Here is a 17,165-nt window from a genome sequence, read left to right as displayed (position 1 = left end):
TCCAGGCTAGTTTCTTTATAGACTGTCCCTCAATTTGGTTGCATCTGATTGTTTCCTTGTTTAAACTCACGTCAAATGTAATTGCCAGGAATGTTACAGAAATGTTATGTCCTTCTCTGTGCATCACATCCAAAAGCATCTGATCTCATCTGTCCCACTACTGGTTTGATCCCTTGGCCATGGAAGTGTCTGCCAGGTTACTCCACTAAATATATCCTTTTGCCCCTTTGTCATTAATAATCAACTTGTGATTTTTTTTGAAATTATGTAAACATTATGGCGCCCAACCTATCACCTAATCCTTTAGCATCCACTGATGATTCTTGCTTGAATCATTACTATAGTGGTTGCAAAATGATGATTTTTCTATTTCTAACATTTCTTCTACATCTATTAGTTGACATTTTTTTCTCCCCAATACAATGTTCAAAATGTTTTTTATGAATGTCATATAATCAATTACTGTCACTATTTCATTGTAATGCTCAAATTGTCTCAAACATGGCCAGTGGGAGCCTCTGAAGTAGGAAAATATGGTTTCTGAATGGAACGCGCTAGCCTGTAGTGTCTGGGCAGCTCTGGAACCCCTCCTGAGGGTGAAAGCCCTGCTGTCCACTTGCCTGTGCTCTGACACAAAGGATAACGCTTCATGGAGAGGCACACGCCATTTGACTCTGAGGCTCTGCATTTCCTCAGTGAGTGCTGTCTGACTCTGGTGACCTCTTCACACTAGATGGCTGTTGCCATGTAGAACATCTTTGCCACCTTCCCAATGGCTCCGAAACACGACCCCCTCTGCCCAGGTCTAGGCCTCCCTCTGAGTCAGGCAAAGGTAGCCTCATCTTTCTCCTTCCAGTGAAGTACCAGGAACACAGACATGGCCAAGTTTCTTGCCTCTGCCACTTAGTACCATGAGTGCCTCTTAGATAAGAGGCAGGTTAAGCAACCTCCTCCCACTCACTGTTGTGAGGCTGAAACAAAAACAACACATGCCTGGCCCAAAACAGGTGCACAGAATTTACCCCACTCTGTCTTCCTCCTTCTCTCCCTCCCTTACTCTCTGTATCACTGGCGAGAGATCTTCTAAGAGATCTTCGATGCCATCATATGAGACTCCCTGCTAAAACCCTTCCTGGCTTCCCATGGCCACGCTCCTTAGGATGACAAAACCCCTTAAAATTGACCCACAACCTGTCTCTCCGGCTTTACGTCTGGCCACTCGACCCGTAGGATCGTATGCCCAGGCAGATCTAACTTTACCTGCTCCCTCAGACTCCCTGTCACACACCCTTTCTGTTTTCTCCACCTGGCAAGCTCTTCCTCCTTCAACTCCACTTGGCAAACTCCTACTCATCCTGTTGAGACTTGGCTCAGACAGCCCCTCCGCAGTGCAGCCAGGACTCCCAGGGGAGTATGCCTCCTTCTCTGTGCTTCCATGGCAACTGAGCTCCACAGGCCTATTACAGGGAGGACCACACAAGTCAGAGAGTACTCTGCCAGGTTACACATCAGTCTTGTAAGAGGAGGGGGCGCTTGTCTTATATATTTGTGTATCCTCAAATTTCACCCTGAACAGGATGGGTTCACTAGAAATGTTTGCTTAGGAAATAAGCAACTTGCTTGTTTATCAAAAGGAAGTCACATCTACAAACTCCCTGCCTCATAATCTGCGAGTGTGAGTCTCCCTGGCAAGATTTCCCTTAAATAAGAAAAGCGTTTAGAAAGTTTAGGGTTTATAAAATCATGTAAAAATGCATATGTCAAATGTTAACTATAAGAAAACAGGAATAATTATTCAGAAATCATAATCAGAAAGTACGTAAGAAAATGATGCATAAATATCTAATAAATATATTAAACATTAATAGTAGATAGGACCATGAGTGATTATAAAAATTTCTCTCCTTTTGTGTTTTTTTCAATTAATCTATAAGGAATGTGGAGTTTCTTTAAAATAGAAAAATAATATTTTTTAAGAGAGAGAAAGAAATCATTTAGTTCATGTCTATTTTTTTATCCCCGAAAAAGGAAGAGAACAGTGGAGACAAAGATGGGAAAGTCAAGAAGAGACTTCGGATGGGGAAGGTCCCTGAAAATTACATGCAGAGAATGAACAAATGAGAATGAACAAAAAGAGAAATTATACTGACAATAAGGAACTGGCAGGCAAGCAGAAAATTAGGTAAAATCAAGCATCGACAATTTAAATTCTATACAATTCAACAGGATGACACGAAGCTATTTTGATAAAAGAATACAAGCCATATTCTGAAATACTGATAAGGTTAGCAGGAGCTAATCAGAATATCACAATTTGTCAGCATGGAGGGCAGCTTGGAACACTCAAGCTGCTAGGTGAGAATGTAAGGAGGAACTCAAAAAGGTTATAAAATCCTAAAGAGCAGTGAATCTTTTGCCTAAGACTAAACTTATGACAGAAAAAGAGACCTTTAGGCTGATGACCGTCACATGAGGCTTAGCAGTAAAGCTGTAAGGAGGTGCTTTGATCTTTCTAATTTGTGTAATGCAGAAGGACTGACAGTGGCAGAAGAGAATAGGCAGGCCTTTCTGTTATTACATTTGTATTTTATTGTTCCACTGAACAATTAAATTAACCTCAGATGCCACCCAAACGTAACCCTTGTGCAACAGTGAGCTATGTTCAAATGTGTTGGGGGGGGGGGGGGAACAAACATGTTTTTCAAGTTTAAGAGAATCGTTTCACTGAAAACACCATGTCAGATTAATGAATTAGCCAGCTAAGTATCCTGGCTGTAACAGAACTCTCTCTTTTTAAGTTTTCAAATCAAGTTCATCACTAAGACCATAAAACAGAACACAACATACATCTCACTTGAATGCTTAGTCACCAGATTAACTCCCATGATTATTAAAATGAGAGTTGAAAACAGCGTGAGTTATTTTCCTTCCCTTCCGTGAGCATTAGGCTGCCTGTGACTCTGGGGCTTAGGGTAGTATTTTGTTTTGTTTCACCTTTTGGCGTTTGCTAAAACAGAAAAAAACTTCTTAGAGAAAGCTTAGAAGACCAAATAATTCTCAAGTGCTTCTGCCCTTTTTTGTTTTTTAGTTTTTTAACAGAATCCTAAACAGTTGGAACAAGATGATAAGCGGTTATTTCTGGGTTTGTATACATGCTCCTTGGCGAAAAGCTGTGATGAGCTTAACATGGGCTAATCAAAATAACAAAAATTTGGCCGCCTCTAGTGTAAGCCCAGCACACCCGTACACTGGGATATAGGACACGTGCTTCCCAGATTTCTAATCTAGGAACTGAACACACCTCCTTGCCCTTCCATGTTTCTCAGGGCCTTATCTTTGTTGTAGAAGCATTTGATGGGGGGACAGGGAGGCGCAGTTCTCTTCCTCGTGTAATCATTTCACAGAACAATTATTTCTCCAAGCTATTACATTTTGCGAAGTGAAGAGTACACCACCATTAAATGAATGAACAATAGGAACAATTTTCATAATTACTGCTGCAAACATGTTGGAACAGTTTTCCATGCATTTTGAGTACTGGCATTAAGGGACAACTAAAGTGTACTAATTATGGGGTTTAATCTGATGGCAGAACCAAGATTAAATTCACATGATTATGTTAAACAGGAAGTCATATTCTAAAGCTCAACTCTCTTTCCCTGTAATTTAATGATGACTGATAACTGTATGGGCATCTGTCCACCAAGTGACAGGCCTTAAATGGTGCCTCTTATCAGGGAATATCCAATTCTAGAAACACTGTACCACTAGGTACTATCTTTGGCCTTTTCATCCATACCCACAGGTTGAACACCATCTAGAATATGATGAATCACAAATATTTAATTTCTAGCTCGGATTTTTTTCCCTCGACTTTAGACATGTCCTGGACACCACCATTTAGATCTCTCACAAGTACCTCAATCTCTAGTTGTTTAATCTTAAGTCATTAACTCCCTTTTCCTCCTTCCCTTATAACGATTGCAGTGGTAAAACCCAGTTGCCTTTGAAATCCTTCCTTTCTATCCTCATTCCCTACATCATAGTGAATACCAAGTTGTATTGATTCAGCCACTTAAGCTTTATTCAAATCTGTCTCTCCCTTTCCATCCCTAGGGCCAGTGGCTTAACTTGGGGCCCTTCCTACAGCATTTTACGAATGCTGGACGAATAAGAGTCTAGGGGTTGAAGCGTGATGACGACACCAAGTTCTCTTCTTATTTCTGTGAGCATTTTACATTGACAGAAGCCCTGTGTATTGCCTTCGCTCATTCTCACAACTCCTTAAGAAAGATACAAAAAGTGTCATTAGCCCTGTTTTGCCAACAAAGGAACTGAAGCTCTGAGATGTTAAATGCAACTGCCAACCAGTTAGTAAGTAGCAGTGCAAGATCATCCTAACTCTGACCTCAGCGTTCTTTCCACTACTGGGTAGCTTTGCATTTTTCCAAGGCAACACATTCCCTCTCTGTGCGATGGTTCAGAGAGATGTTTATCAAGACTTGGTGGTGAGGCTATTGAGAGACATCAAATAGAACATGGACTGGATGACTTTTAGAAAGGTTCCTTTCAATTTTGAAACGTGGCCCCGGGTATGACTCTAGAGTAGATAAAGCAGGTCTCCGGGATCTCTCTCTGGTGTTACCTTTCTCTCCCTTCTGACACTGTTCGTCAATGCAGCATTCCAGCCCTTGACTGACCATTGAATTTCTTAAGCTTGATCTGCTATTCCAAAGAGTGGCAGTCTGCAGGCCTTTTTCTAATTCTGCTGCCTAGCTTCAGAAATCATTCTGTTTTACCTGTGATGTGTTCTTGCCAAACAAGCTAAAATTAAATCAAATCAAGTCTCCAGAGACAACTTTCTATTTAGAGGAAATATGAAGGGGAGAGGAAACAGTTAATTGACACTAAAAAGAAACAAACAGATAAATTCAGAATGTGGTATACTCTACAGAACAACTGATCTGGTTTCTACAAGTTGCAGATGGGGTGTGGGGGGAGGGGAAGGAGAGAGGGAGGGAGGGACTGAGAGGGAGAGAAGGAAGGAGGGAGGGAAGGAGGGAGGACTGGTCTAGAATTAGAGACTTAGAACAACTGTATGTAATATAAAGACTTTGTATCCTAATTTATACAAATCAACTTTAAAAAAAGGCATTTTTCAGGCAATTCAGATAGTCCACCAACTGATAACTGTGATACCAAAGAATTACTGTTAATTGTGTTGAACGTACCAATAGCATTAAAGTTATACAATAAGATATCCAAAAATTTTAGATGCACTCTAAAGTATGTAGCAATAAAATGACATTGTCTTAGATTTTTTTTTTTTAAATTGCTTCAAAACGAAAAAAAGCAGATGAAGTAAATGCAACAAATCCTGATAATTACTGAATCTGAGTGTTGGGTATGTGGAGGTTCCTTACACTAGTTTCTTTACTTTGGGATACATCTGAACATTTTCAGAATAAAAAAAAAAATGTTTTCTGAATCCTTTCTTCCAAGAGCCCTGTTCTACAAAAGAAGTAATTAGACTTCATGAGTTTTAACTGATAATTTTTGCTAAGGTATGGTAACATTTTACCCTCTCTTATATACTTTATTTGAAAGATTCTAATTTCCAAGAGACCATCACAGAATGATGGCCCGACTTGGGATTTATGGAAATACAATAAATGAGTGACAATGTTTGGGTTTGGTTTTTGGCACAGTTCTTGCCATTACCCCTGCCTTTACCAAGAAAAACCACAAGCTATTTTGTCAGTGGCTCTTGGTTAGATACGCTGATGGCTCAAGCTGACTGTACCTGCCCGTGCTAACCAAGCTTGGGCTTGCCTGCAACTGGGTGGAGCTACAGAGGTCCTAAGAAGTAGCAAAGCCAGAGCTAGCGTAGGGAGCAAGGCTATACAGCATGTCCCCTTGACGTTGGATCCGTCTTCAACGTGTACCTGACCAGATCACACATCTATCTAAACGGGTGTGACATGTTCCTTGGTGGAGAAATTTCCCACCAAGGGGAATTTCTGCACAGACATACTTTTTAAAGGAGTTGAACTAAACTTAGGCAAATATCCTAAACAGTCATCCTACTACTAAGGGCATATTTCTTAACAAGCCAGCCTCCCAGCAAGTCTGTATCTTTGGATTCTCAATAACAAGGTATTTCCTATGACCCAGGGGCTGCAGGCAAGTGCTTGAGAGATTTTATGGAGGGTAAAGATGTGAGGCTGGCTTCTTTGGAAGGGCAGAAGAAAGAGCAAGAGGGAAGGTGCAGAGAGGACTGCTGATGCAGATGGTGGAACATGGGGAACATTCCTTATTGATGATGGCTTCTCCAGAGTTAAGGAATAGTCTGCAGCAAAAATGGGAAGAGTGAAGTAAGAAACTAGCTACCTCTCTGGACACATACGTAAGTCAAGGAAGAAGGGTGGACCACAGTAAGCAAACCCATGTAAAGGAATCCAAAATTTCAAATGATAAAGACATTGCTTTAAAAACCCAAAGTCACTTTTTCAGCCCTCTTCCAAGGTTGTGGCAGAGAGAATCTCTCTTCTGGAAGGAACAAAAGTACAAAGGGATGAAGTTGAAAGGGTGTTTCACCAGCACAAGAGCAGTGCAAAGAAATGATTGCAAACACACTGTAGTATTTTCTCCCAACTGAATCAAGGGAACTTGTCTCTTATACTTCTTATTGCATTAATGCAGGTTAATATTTCTAAAATTAAATCTGCTAACTATTTCATACATTTCCAATGCTCTCCCTTAGTTGAAATTATTCCAAGGTACAGGTAGAAACAATAAGAGAGGAATGAAGTTTATTTTAAAGAAAGGCTTCTATGCTACTAGAGAAGATCCATAAATACGGCAAAATGTAGCTCTAGAGAGCAGTGATATTATTTGGGTGGGTGGAGAATGTAAGGAATAGTGTCTCTTGCGCTGCTGTTACAGATTTCTGTTGTAGGGATTAATAGAAAGAAGGAAAAAATACCATTTGAAACCAAACTTTCCATCTAAGAGAGTGAAAAACCATACAAAAGCTTTTGGATCTGTGTCAAGGGAGTGAACGATATTTTAAAACTTTGGCAGGAAACCAAAGAGCTACACCCACATGGCTTAACTGCTTCCAGCACACTAACTAGACCACATATTTCCCCAGCTGAGAAGTACTGGCAGGGTCCGGAAATTCTGAGAAGGGTGGGGCTACCTAGCCATATTGCTTTGTAACATTCCCAGATGAGGGTGGAGGGACTTGACTATATTCTAAAGAAATTTTCACCTTTGGCCTCTGTCAAAGGACCTCTGGGCAAGATGAGAAACAAACAAAAAAGGGAAATGACAGTGAGGAATGGTTTACCTTCGGAGAGCAGTTGAAATGCATACCAGGTACTGGGAGTGTAGTTACATACATTGTAATACATCGATACAGGTACAGCGTGCCAACTATGCAGAAAAATCTTCTGCTAATAATAGACCTAGAAAAAGGGAAAAACAGGGCAGACACTCAGTCATGAAATTCTGCAGGTTTATTTATTTTAAGTTTTCAATGACCCAAAAAAACAAACAAACCCAAAAAACTACTTGAGAGCTTAAAATCCGAATAACTATAGCTAACAGCAGATTAAGGTGCGAACTTTGAGAATGATGCAGTGGGTATTTTTCTCTTTTTTAAAATATTAACTGGCCAGAAAAGTTTAAAACACTATATTGCTACTCATTAGGCTTCGTGAGGCCTTAAGCCTGAGTTGACATTTAACTGACGTACAAGTGGGGCCCAATCTGATTGGTCAGAGCCCACTCAGTATCTGTGGTTCAATATTAAGTGTCTTTTCTGTTATAAAAGGGAAGATGTTTAGAAAGTTAGAATGACATTAAAATGAGAATTCAAACTTTTCCGACATTTAATGAGCCGACAACATTAAACAATTTTACTTGTACATCTGAGAAACTGATTCTCTCAGACGATCTCTGAGGAAGCCTGATGCCAAGAAAAGAGCCTGTTTGAAATGACAGCATCCCACCCCCATCTCCCTCTCTGCTTACTATGTGGCCTTGGGATACGCTATTGACATCTCTGTGTCTCAGTTTCCTAATCTGTAAACCAGGTATAATAACATTACAAATGTATGAAAAATCCCTGCCATATGCACACAATGATAGCCATCAAATATATAGTTTATATGGTGGATAACAAAATAACCAAGAATTAGAAATCTTTTCCACTTCAAATTGTTGAGTGGTTCTAATGAAATTACTTGATATATACATATGAACATGTATATTGAGTTTGATAATGTCTGCTAATCACAAATTCCACACAGGTTTAATTCAATTAGATTCAGCTGTACAAACTTAAGTGTATGCTTGGACAGTAACGCTCCTTCCTTCTCTATTTCTATCTTGCTCTGCCCACCACAGGCCAGAATTACAGTCCCCGGGGTCTCCTCTTTCTCAACTTGGGGAGTTCAAACTTTTCCTTGGCGTGGGGCACCTTGAGTTAAATGACCAAAAAAAGAAAAAAGAAAAGGAAAGAAAAGAAAAATCAGAAACAATGGACTGGCTTTCCTCTGAGAACATGGAATATGTGATCACTCTATGATTGTATAGTGTGGCTCTACTTTTAAGCAGGGTAGATCTTCCTACTGAAGTGTGGTAACTGAAGGAGAATTTGTATCATTTGTATTTTTTTGTTTAAATAAGAGGAATGAAGTAATGTCACTTGGGAGATTAAAAATTAACTTTAAAAATAACCCATGCAACTATATAAGCATTTCACACATAACTGCACAGTTCACGTAAGTTAAGTCACTTAGGTTGTATGGGGAGAGTCTGGGTTCTTTTGTCTCCTTACCCAGATTTTAGAAACTGAGCCATAATTGTTTACCATCTTAGTGAAACTGTGTGTGTCACCTCCCAGGATGAGACTTTATTCAGCATAAAGCTGTCTTCTAAAGGTGTATGTCTCTAATTTCAAGTATGATGAAAGCACGATATAATCAAACAATATAAAGAAGGACAATACTAGAGAATAATACTAGGCCATAAATGTCTTAACAAGAATACTTGAAATACAAAACTGAATTTTATATTGTAAGATGTAATGGTCATCTTTCATCAAAAGGAAATGTCCTCTCTAGCCATTCTGCTCAAACAAATAGAAATTCCCCGCAATTTCACTTGAACTACACTAGAAACATCTAAGACAGAAACCTGCTAAATCTACATGTGTTAACTTGTATGGAGAAAGAAAATGACTGCCATCACTCAATTTTGGTCAAGAATACCATCTTAAAAACACTGCACATGATTGTCTCATGGTACACAAAAGATACATGTACACACATGCCAATAATATTTCCATATCTCAAATTTGAGTCACATATGAATAGCTGTAAAAGGAATTCAGAAACATCTGAGAATGAGGTTATGTGAAAAAATGATAAAGGATGAGAAAAGACTAATCTCTTCACAAAAATATTTTTAAAATAACAAACACTAAAGATTCAGTCATGGAGCGGCCTGATGGTTCAGTTGGTTAGAGCGCGAGCTCTTAACAACAGGGTTGCCAGTTCAATTCCCACATGGGCCAGTGAGTTACATCCTCCCCAACTAGACTGAAGACAATGAGCTGCCGCTGAGCTGCAGGAGGGGTGGCCAGATGGCTCAGTTGGTTAGAGCGCAAGCTCTCAACAACAGGTTGCCAGTTCAATTCCCGCATGGGATGGTGGGCTTCGACCCCTGCAACTAAAGATTGAAATTGGCGCCTGGACTTGCAGCTGAGCTGCGCCCTCCACAACTAGACTGAAGAACAAAACGACTTGGAGCTGATGGGCCCTGGAAAAACACACTGTTCCCCAATATTCCCCAATAAAAATAAAAATAAAAATAAAAAGAAGATTCTGTCATATTTACTATTTGCCTTGAAATGAAAAAGTCAAAAGACTTTACCCAGTGTTAACGAGGTGATAAGTTGGAAGGTTGTTTATAAGAAGCCTCTGATCTTTGGCATTTACTTAATCTTTTTGAAATTAAGCTTAGAATGTCTTCAATGTATAATGTTAAACAAGGATCTCCTACCATAGACTTTAAAGGGCAGGATATGAAAGTGTTTCAAAGAACTGTATGCAATGAAGATACGAATTTCCTTAAAGAATTTCACACGTTAGAATTCTTAACTTAAAGGTTTAAAAGTTCAAAATGTGTTTAAAAACAGATTTAAAGTGGTTAAAAATGTAATAATGCCACAAAAAAAGTCACAGAAGAAATGTTAATGAGATACTACTGGAAATTAAACGAATGCCAAGAACAAAATGCAGGTTGTAATTCCCCAAAGCACAATGGCATTCCCCTCATATTCATATGAGCTACATCTCTCCTTTCATGTTAGAAAGATGCCTGTTGCCATCTGCTCACACTTTGTAATGACTATCACTTCACAGAGGCTTGTATTTGGTTCTTGGTTCTCCTTCTCCCAAGTATTTGAGTAATAGGTTCGTTACTACTTTTTCTTGAGAGAAAAGAAAAACATACTTGTTGAATTTGATTAAAAGGAAATATAAATGAAAATGTTAATGTTTGATAAATAATTATTATTGGTAGAATAGCATGTCATATCCAGCACAGGTAACTTTATTTTTATGTATTATACATCTTACATTTTTATTTTTCAAATATCCCTATTTAAAAAGGAAAAAGTACTCAAAACCTGATTAAATACTACTATTTAAAAGTAGCAGCACTACAGTGTTTTTGGCATGTGCTACGATGGTCTAAAATTCTAAAGAAAAAATGGTGAAAGAAATGAATATACTGGGAAGTATTATTATTAGGTTGGTGCGAAAGTAATCGCGGTTTCTGCAATTTTTTTTTTTTTTAACCTTTTAAACCGCAATTACTGTTGCACCAACCTAATAAAGTACTGGACAGTTCTTTTGTTACCTCTTTTAACTAATCCACAGCCAGAACATATATGTAATTTATTCAGTGCTCAGAACTGGCCTGCAAGCTCTTTGTGGAAGCTATTGGCTTTTAGAAATAAACAGGCCCTGATACATGGGAGTGGAACTAAGCCACAATTCCAAACTAAGAGACAGTCAACAAGTGGGAGAGCACATGTAACTGTAACACGGAATCAGGGAGGCCCACAACTGTGGAGCAGTCACTGAGGTCGCGGCACGATTCAGGTCTCTGATTAGCAATTCCAGTCTGTGCAGCACGAACAAGGTGAAACAGAGCTTATCTTTATACAGACGCTAGCTCTACATTTAGCAAAAGCCTGTTTCCGACCTGTACCATCTCAACTAATTTCCTTAGAAATTAGCTTCCTCACCAGCAAACGGAGGAAAAGGGTATCTCTTTCTTACAATTCAGAGGAATGCTATTGAGGTACTTCCCCAGGGTGTTATTAGGAGTAGCTATGGTTTTGCCAAATATCACCTACATGCCAAACTCTATGCCACCTAGCTCTTAAAACGACCTGCAATGCATGGCTATGATCCTTACTTTACAGATGGGAAAATTGTGGTTCAGAGAGTTTAAAGCTGAAATATAAATATATGACACCAGACAAAAAAATTCAGGAAACTGCTTCAAATTGTGTAAGAAATCCCAGTTTTATTTTGAGACTCCACTGCTGTGTAACTATAGATGAACCAACAACCTACCACATTTAAGTTGCATTTCAAAATCTATGTAACTCAGAATTTTCACTAAATTAGTATTTTATGCCACATTTCATATTATCCCAGAACTCTACAAAATAAGTATTCCGATAAAAATTTAATAACTATGTTATTATACTACTGAAAAAAATCCTTCCACACACCCAACACTAAATGCAACCTTTTTCATTATTGTCTGCACACTCTGTGCCTAGTTAGATTTGCTCACCACCCACTGCCCCCAGGTATAATCAGTCATTCTGAAATGCCATCCAAGTCTCAGCATTTTATCTTGCCTGAACTTCCACAATGACCTTCCATCTGTTTTTCCTAATTCCACTGATGTCTCCCTAACAGCCACTCCACATACAGCAGCCAGAATCATCTCTTCTTAAACAGTTAAACAGAGTATGTCCTTTAAAACTCGCCAGTGGTTGCCAAATGTGTCTTGAGTAGAATCCAAATCCTTCACCAAGCTCACGAGGCCCTTAAAGACTGCCTCTCTCCAACCTCAGCTACTGCTGTTCTCGTCGTTGTCTAGAATCCAGCTTCAGTCCAATGCCTGTGGGGCTCTGTGAACACCCCATGCAAAGACCCTCCTGCATCAGGGCCTTTGTGCCAGCCACTCCCTCTGCCTGGACTCCTAGAACACTGCCTGTCACTCAGGTCTCTGAGAGACCGCCTACTCTAAAGAAGTTCCCTGGGGCTCGCTATCTCATCCTTCTGTTCTCACTTCTCCAGAGCCCCTTCCCCCATCCCACATTCTGTTGACTGCCAACTCCAAAGAGTTTCTAACATGTTTTCCTCCCTTTAACTCCTTGCTACTAACCCTTGGATTCCCTGGGTTGTGCAATGGCTTACCACGGCCTACTGAAGTTCAACTTCCCCTCCTGACGCCCCTTTACATGTCCTCAAGTTCTCTTACCTATCTTGTCTGCAGATGCGAACCCCACTGATCTAGCCATAAAAGGGGCCACTAAACCCCGAGTTTCTTGCTTTTGCCAGCAAATCTCTTTCCCTGGCCTCTCCCATTATCCTGTCTCCTACAATCCTATCCATCCACATCTGCATGGAGACTTCCAGATGTCCCCAACTGGACAGAGTCACTTCCTCCTCTGAATCACTTCACAGCTTTGTTTCTATGCTACGGTATTTTTAATAGTAAAATTGGCATTACCATCACAACAGAAGGTCCCATCCCTTCTATCAGAGGCAGCTCTTAATCGAAGCTGTCTTGGTCATCTTTCAGTCCCTGTGAGGTTTACGATGGTACCTGTGATACTGGCAATATCATACAGCTCTTTGCTGTAGAGCTTCGCTTCTTACTCCCTCTGAGAAATCTTTCCCTGCTTCTTTCCATAAACGTCTGCGCTTTAAACTTTTCCATATACCTGCCAAAATTACCCTGCTGTGATGCTCACCGATCCTTCACTCTGCATCCCTTGCGCACTTACATTTCAATTTACAACATTTGCTGATTGCTGCATTCATCCAACTAGGACTGTACACCCTGGACATGGGGGACTGTGATCTCTCCCTTCCCTCGACATCTCCTCATCACCCCATATGTGCTTTCTACCCATCACAGGAGTCTCAGTGGCTCCAGATGGTCATTCGTGAAAGCCCAGGCTTCATTCAGTACTTTGGGAAAGAAAACTCCAGGGAAAGGTTTGTAAAACAAATGAAAGGGAAAGAAAAAATGCTGTACAACACATAGAGAAGTGAAACTATATGCTCTCTTAGGAGACCTATAACTCATTTAGTATTGCTGCATTCCCACACAGGGTGGATGACACACTCTGTGAATCAGGACAATGACACATACCCATACGCCCAGCCCAACAATGTGTCTCTATATGCAGTGTCTTTTTGCCTTTTTAAGATCCAACTCAAAAAGATTTTACATCTATGGTGTTAATTATTTTAACCACATTCCTGTTTAACCTATATCATTATCCCATTTTACAGAAGGAAAAATTGAGATGTAAAGAGTTTAAATACTAAGTATAGGGGGCCAGAGAGTCAGTCAATGAAAGCACCACACAAAACCCAGGTCTCTAGACTTTCAATTACGGTAGCTGTTCTTTTCACTAGTGAAACTGTCAAGTTTAGAAAAGGCAGTGGCTTTGATTTTTTTTTTTTCCTAAGTCCCATGTAAAGATCTGAAATATACTGCAAAAGTTCATTAAGTTTAGGAAATGATCCTGGTTTAGAGAATTTGCAAAGAACAGATCACACTATAAAATGATCTCCACTCAACTTACCTGTTAAAAGTATATTATTTCCTGGGTTAAATATACTGCATTTTGCTGTGCATAATGCATACTTTTTTGCCAAAATTTGTGAGGGAAAAATAAGAACGTGCATTATACATGGGCGGTACTAATTCCACATCTATATAAATGTTTTTAATTCTTTTATTTATGCTTAGGAGTTAAAAGTGTAACTCTAGAAATCAATAATTTTATCTGTATGCAAAATAATACCCTGGAATATGATAACAGGTTTGGAACTTGCAAGGACTATGAGTTCTTGGTCTTCTATGATAGGTAAATATGGTAAATTTGTTACCGGTACATAAAATTTCTTGGACCTTGTATCTGTTCTTGTGTTTTGTAATTATTTGTTACATAAAATTTCTTGTACCATCATATCTAAAAAATAAGTGCTAAAATTCCTTTATAATACAAAAAACAAGTACCTAAATGTAAACAAATAAAAATTTGAATTAAAAAATTAAAATGAAAGATTTTTTTCCCCTGAAAGTTTGGGCCAAAAACACAGGTGTGCATAGTACATGGCAAAATATGATAGACTGTAATGTAAGGTAAAGAAAAAATGTTCCTCTGTAAGATCTGAATGACAATCTCAATCTGATCTACTGGAGATAGTTATGTAGAATTAAAATCAAGTATCATCCACAAACTACTACATACATATGTACAAAACGAAAGGAGCTATATTTCTTGGTATTTTAGGCTATTAACAAACATAATATATGTACATATGTGTGTATATGTATATATATACATATACGGGGGTGCCAAAAAAATGTATGCACATGACTTGTATTCATCTTTTGTTATCGGCATATATTGAGTATTATAATTTCAATAGTTTTTTCCTTTCTTAAAATGTGTATACATTTTTTTGGGCACCCTCTGTAATAAACACATGTGTGTATAAATATGTGTATATATATGATACAAATATGTACATATGGTATATAAAATGCAAATATGTACATGTTTACCCAGATCTTTCCTCATTCCTTCCCTTCATCAAAAGTTAATCACCTTGAGTCACATTCTTAGGGGCTTGTTCAGTCACAGCTAGTGGAACTGAACAATTCATATTTGCTCTGGGGCTAACAGATTACCCTGAAAAGTAACATACTCTCAGTTTTAACAGGAGGTTTCTAGAAACATAATAAGCATAGACATAACCGGCAGCGGCTAACATTTATCGGACTCTAGGCACAGTAACTAGCATAGAGCAATACTCCATAAATGCTAACTGCTGCTATTTTCATTTATTCACAGAACAAAAATGTTACGTTCTAGGCATTATTCTGGGCACTAGGAATACAGCAGTGAACGGAACGGACACAAACCTGCCTTGTGGTGCTTACAGTCCAGTGGAGGACACAAACAACACATAGGATAAATAAGTAAAATATAGAGCCTGTTCAATAAGTGCTAAAGAGTAAAATTAAGTGAGACTGTCACTGGGGGAAGAGAGGTTACAATTTGGGGCTAAGCTGGTCAGAGAAGGCATCCCTGTGTATGAGGGGGTTAGCCAGGAGGACATCTGTGGGGGAAGATTCCAAATTAGAGACGAGCGTGCAGGAGTGCTTGCTGACCAAAGGGGCCAGAGCGTGGAGTGCATGAGGGCGTGCGCTCCAGGAGGACAGAGTGTGGGGTCTGACAGCGCCTCCTTGGTCAGCAGGAGGACTCTGGCCTTAATGCTAGATGAGGTGGGAGAAGAGCTCACTCTTACACCGCCACACTCTGTCTGCCAAGCTGACAATGACTTAAGGGAAGCAAGAACAGAAACACAGAGACCAGCTGGAGGCCCTCTCAACAACCCAGGCAAGAGATGACAGTGGTTAGACCGAGGGCAGCGACAGAGGTGGTGAAAAGTAGGGGTTAACAGACAGACCAGATGTGGGGTGGAAGCAAATACCAAGAACAAAACCAAGACATCTGGCCTGAGAGCCAGAGGAGGACAGAGATGCCATTTACTACAATGGGGATGGGAGGTCTGGGAACCAGGAGGAGGCCAAAGATCCAGCCAAGTGCTTTGTACATATTCTCTCACTCAATCCACACAACAGCGCCGAGATACACACTGTTTCATCAGTCCCACTTTGTAGGTTAGGAAACTGCTACTACAGTAGGTAAGTGACTTGACAAAATTCATTCTGTTAGTAGGTGGCTGGAGGGAAAGAATGATCTTAAACTAGTAAGATTTACAGGATAACTGAATGCTTAACTGCCACAGTCACCATACTGACAGGCCGTAGGGGACAGATATGGTGACTTCTACATCAGATCACGAATAATTAGGCCGGTGGTTGTTTAAGAGAAGAGGGAAAGAGATAATCCCTGGGCATGTTGTAAAATATAAGGCAAATGTGAGACCATTTAACAATACACATGTACTGTATATATTATGAATAAATGAGCACCCAAAAAAAATTTTAAAAGGGATGTGAACCCAAATATTACCATTAATATTTACCTCTGGCAACATGATACTGGTAAGTATCTTTTTTTTCTTTTTTTACCTTTGTCTTCTTTTTGTTTACCGTTGTCTTCTAATCGGCCTACTAACAACATGTTATTACTTAATTTTCTTTAGTGTTACATTAGGTTGGTGCAAAAGTAATTGCAGTTTTTGCAATTATTTTTAACCTTTTAAACCGCACTTACTCTTGCACCAACCTAAATAAAACTTAACTCATGAAAACTAATGTATTGCATCTATGTATTTTTTTCTCTCTTCCCCTTATAATATTTATGGTAACTTAAAAGCCAGATTGCGAGGGTTACTGAAATTTAGGGAGCTATAGAGGATGAATCTAGTTTCCCTTCAATTCCTAAGGCTAAGCTAGTATTTAGGTCTTGAAACCTAAATTGGTAAAACTTAGAAACTGAAAACACTAAGGTCACCAATTACCTAACTCCACAACAGAGAAGCGGACACAGCCTGGGGCTGAATCTGTCACCTAGCCCCTGCAATGACTGTTCTTCCCCGCTCAGAATAGTGCCCCTGGTAAAAGGAGGCGAAGCAGAGGCCTGCGAAAGCCTTGGAGGTCACACTGTATGGGAACAGGACAGGGAAGTTCCCCAGGGAATGAAAGAAAACAGGATTTCAACCCAGGCTCTACAGCTCAGATGGACAATGGGTCAGAATTAATGGGAGAGGAGAAAACTTACTAGAAACAGAAAGGGAAAGAAGAAGGTTGGGCACTCCTGGTCAGCGGTCTTCAGGGGAAAATCATGACGG

General features: G+C 39.6%; 1 protein-coding gene across 21 annotated transcripts in view; it reads right to left on the bottom strand.

The window, feature by feature from the left end:
- The window catches only part of SGMS1 (sphingomyelin synthase 1), a 254,474-nt gene that overhangs the window by 13,942 nt on the left and 223,367 nt on the right, over positions 1–17,165 (bottom strand). For all 21 annotated transcript variants that reach the window (XM_074339427.1, XM_019738682.2, XM_074339432.1 and 18 more), the window contains one exon: positions 7,352–7,469. In XM_074339427.1, the coding sequence (XP_074195528.1) occupies positions 7,352–7,469 (118 nt within the window). The remainder of the gene's footprint in view (positions 1–7,351; positions 7,470–17,165) is intronic.

This window comes from Rhinolophus sinicus, linkage group LG07, assembly GCF_036562045.2.
Source record: "Rhinolophus sinicus isolate RSC01 linkage group LG07, ASM3656204v1, whole genome shotgun sequence".
In the NCBI taxonomy this organism is placed as follows: domain Eukaryota; kingdom Metazoa; phylum Chordata; class Mammalia; order Chiroptera; family Rhinolophidae; genus Rhinolophus; species Rhinolophus sinicus.
Note: the sequence above shows the minus strand (reverse complement) of the source record. Positions and strands in the feature narration are given on the sequence as shown.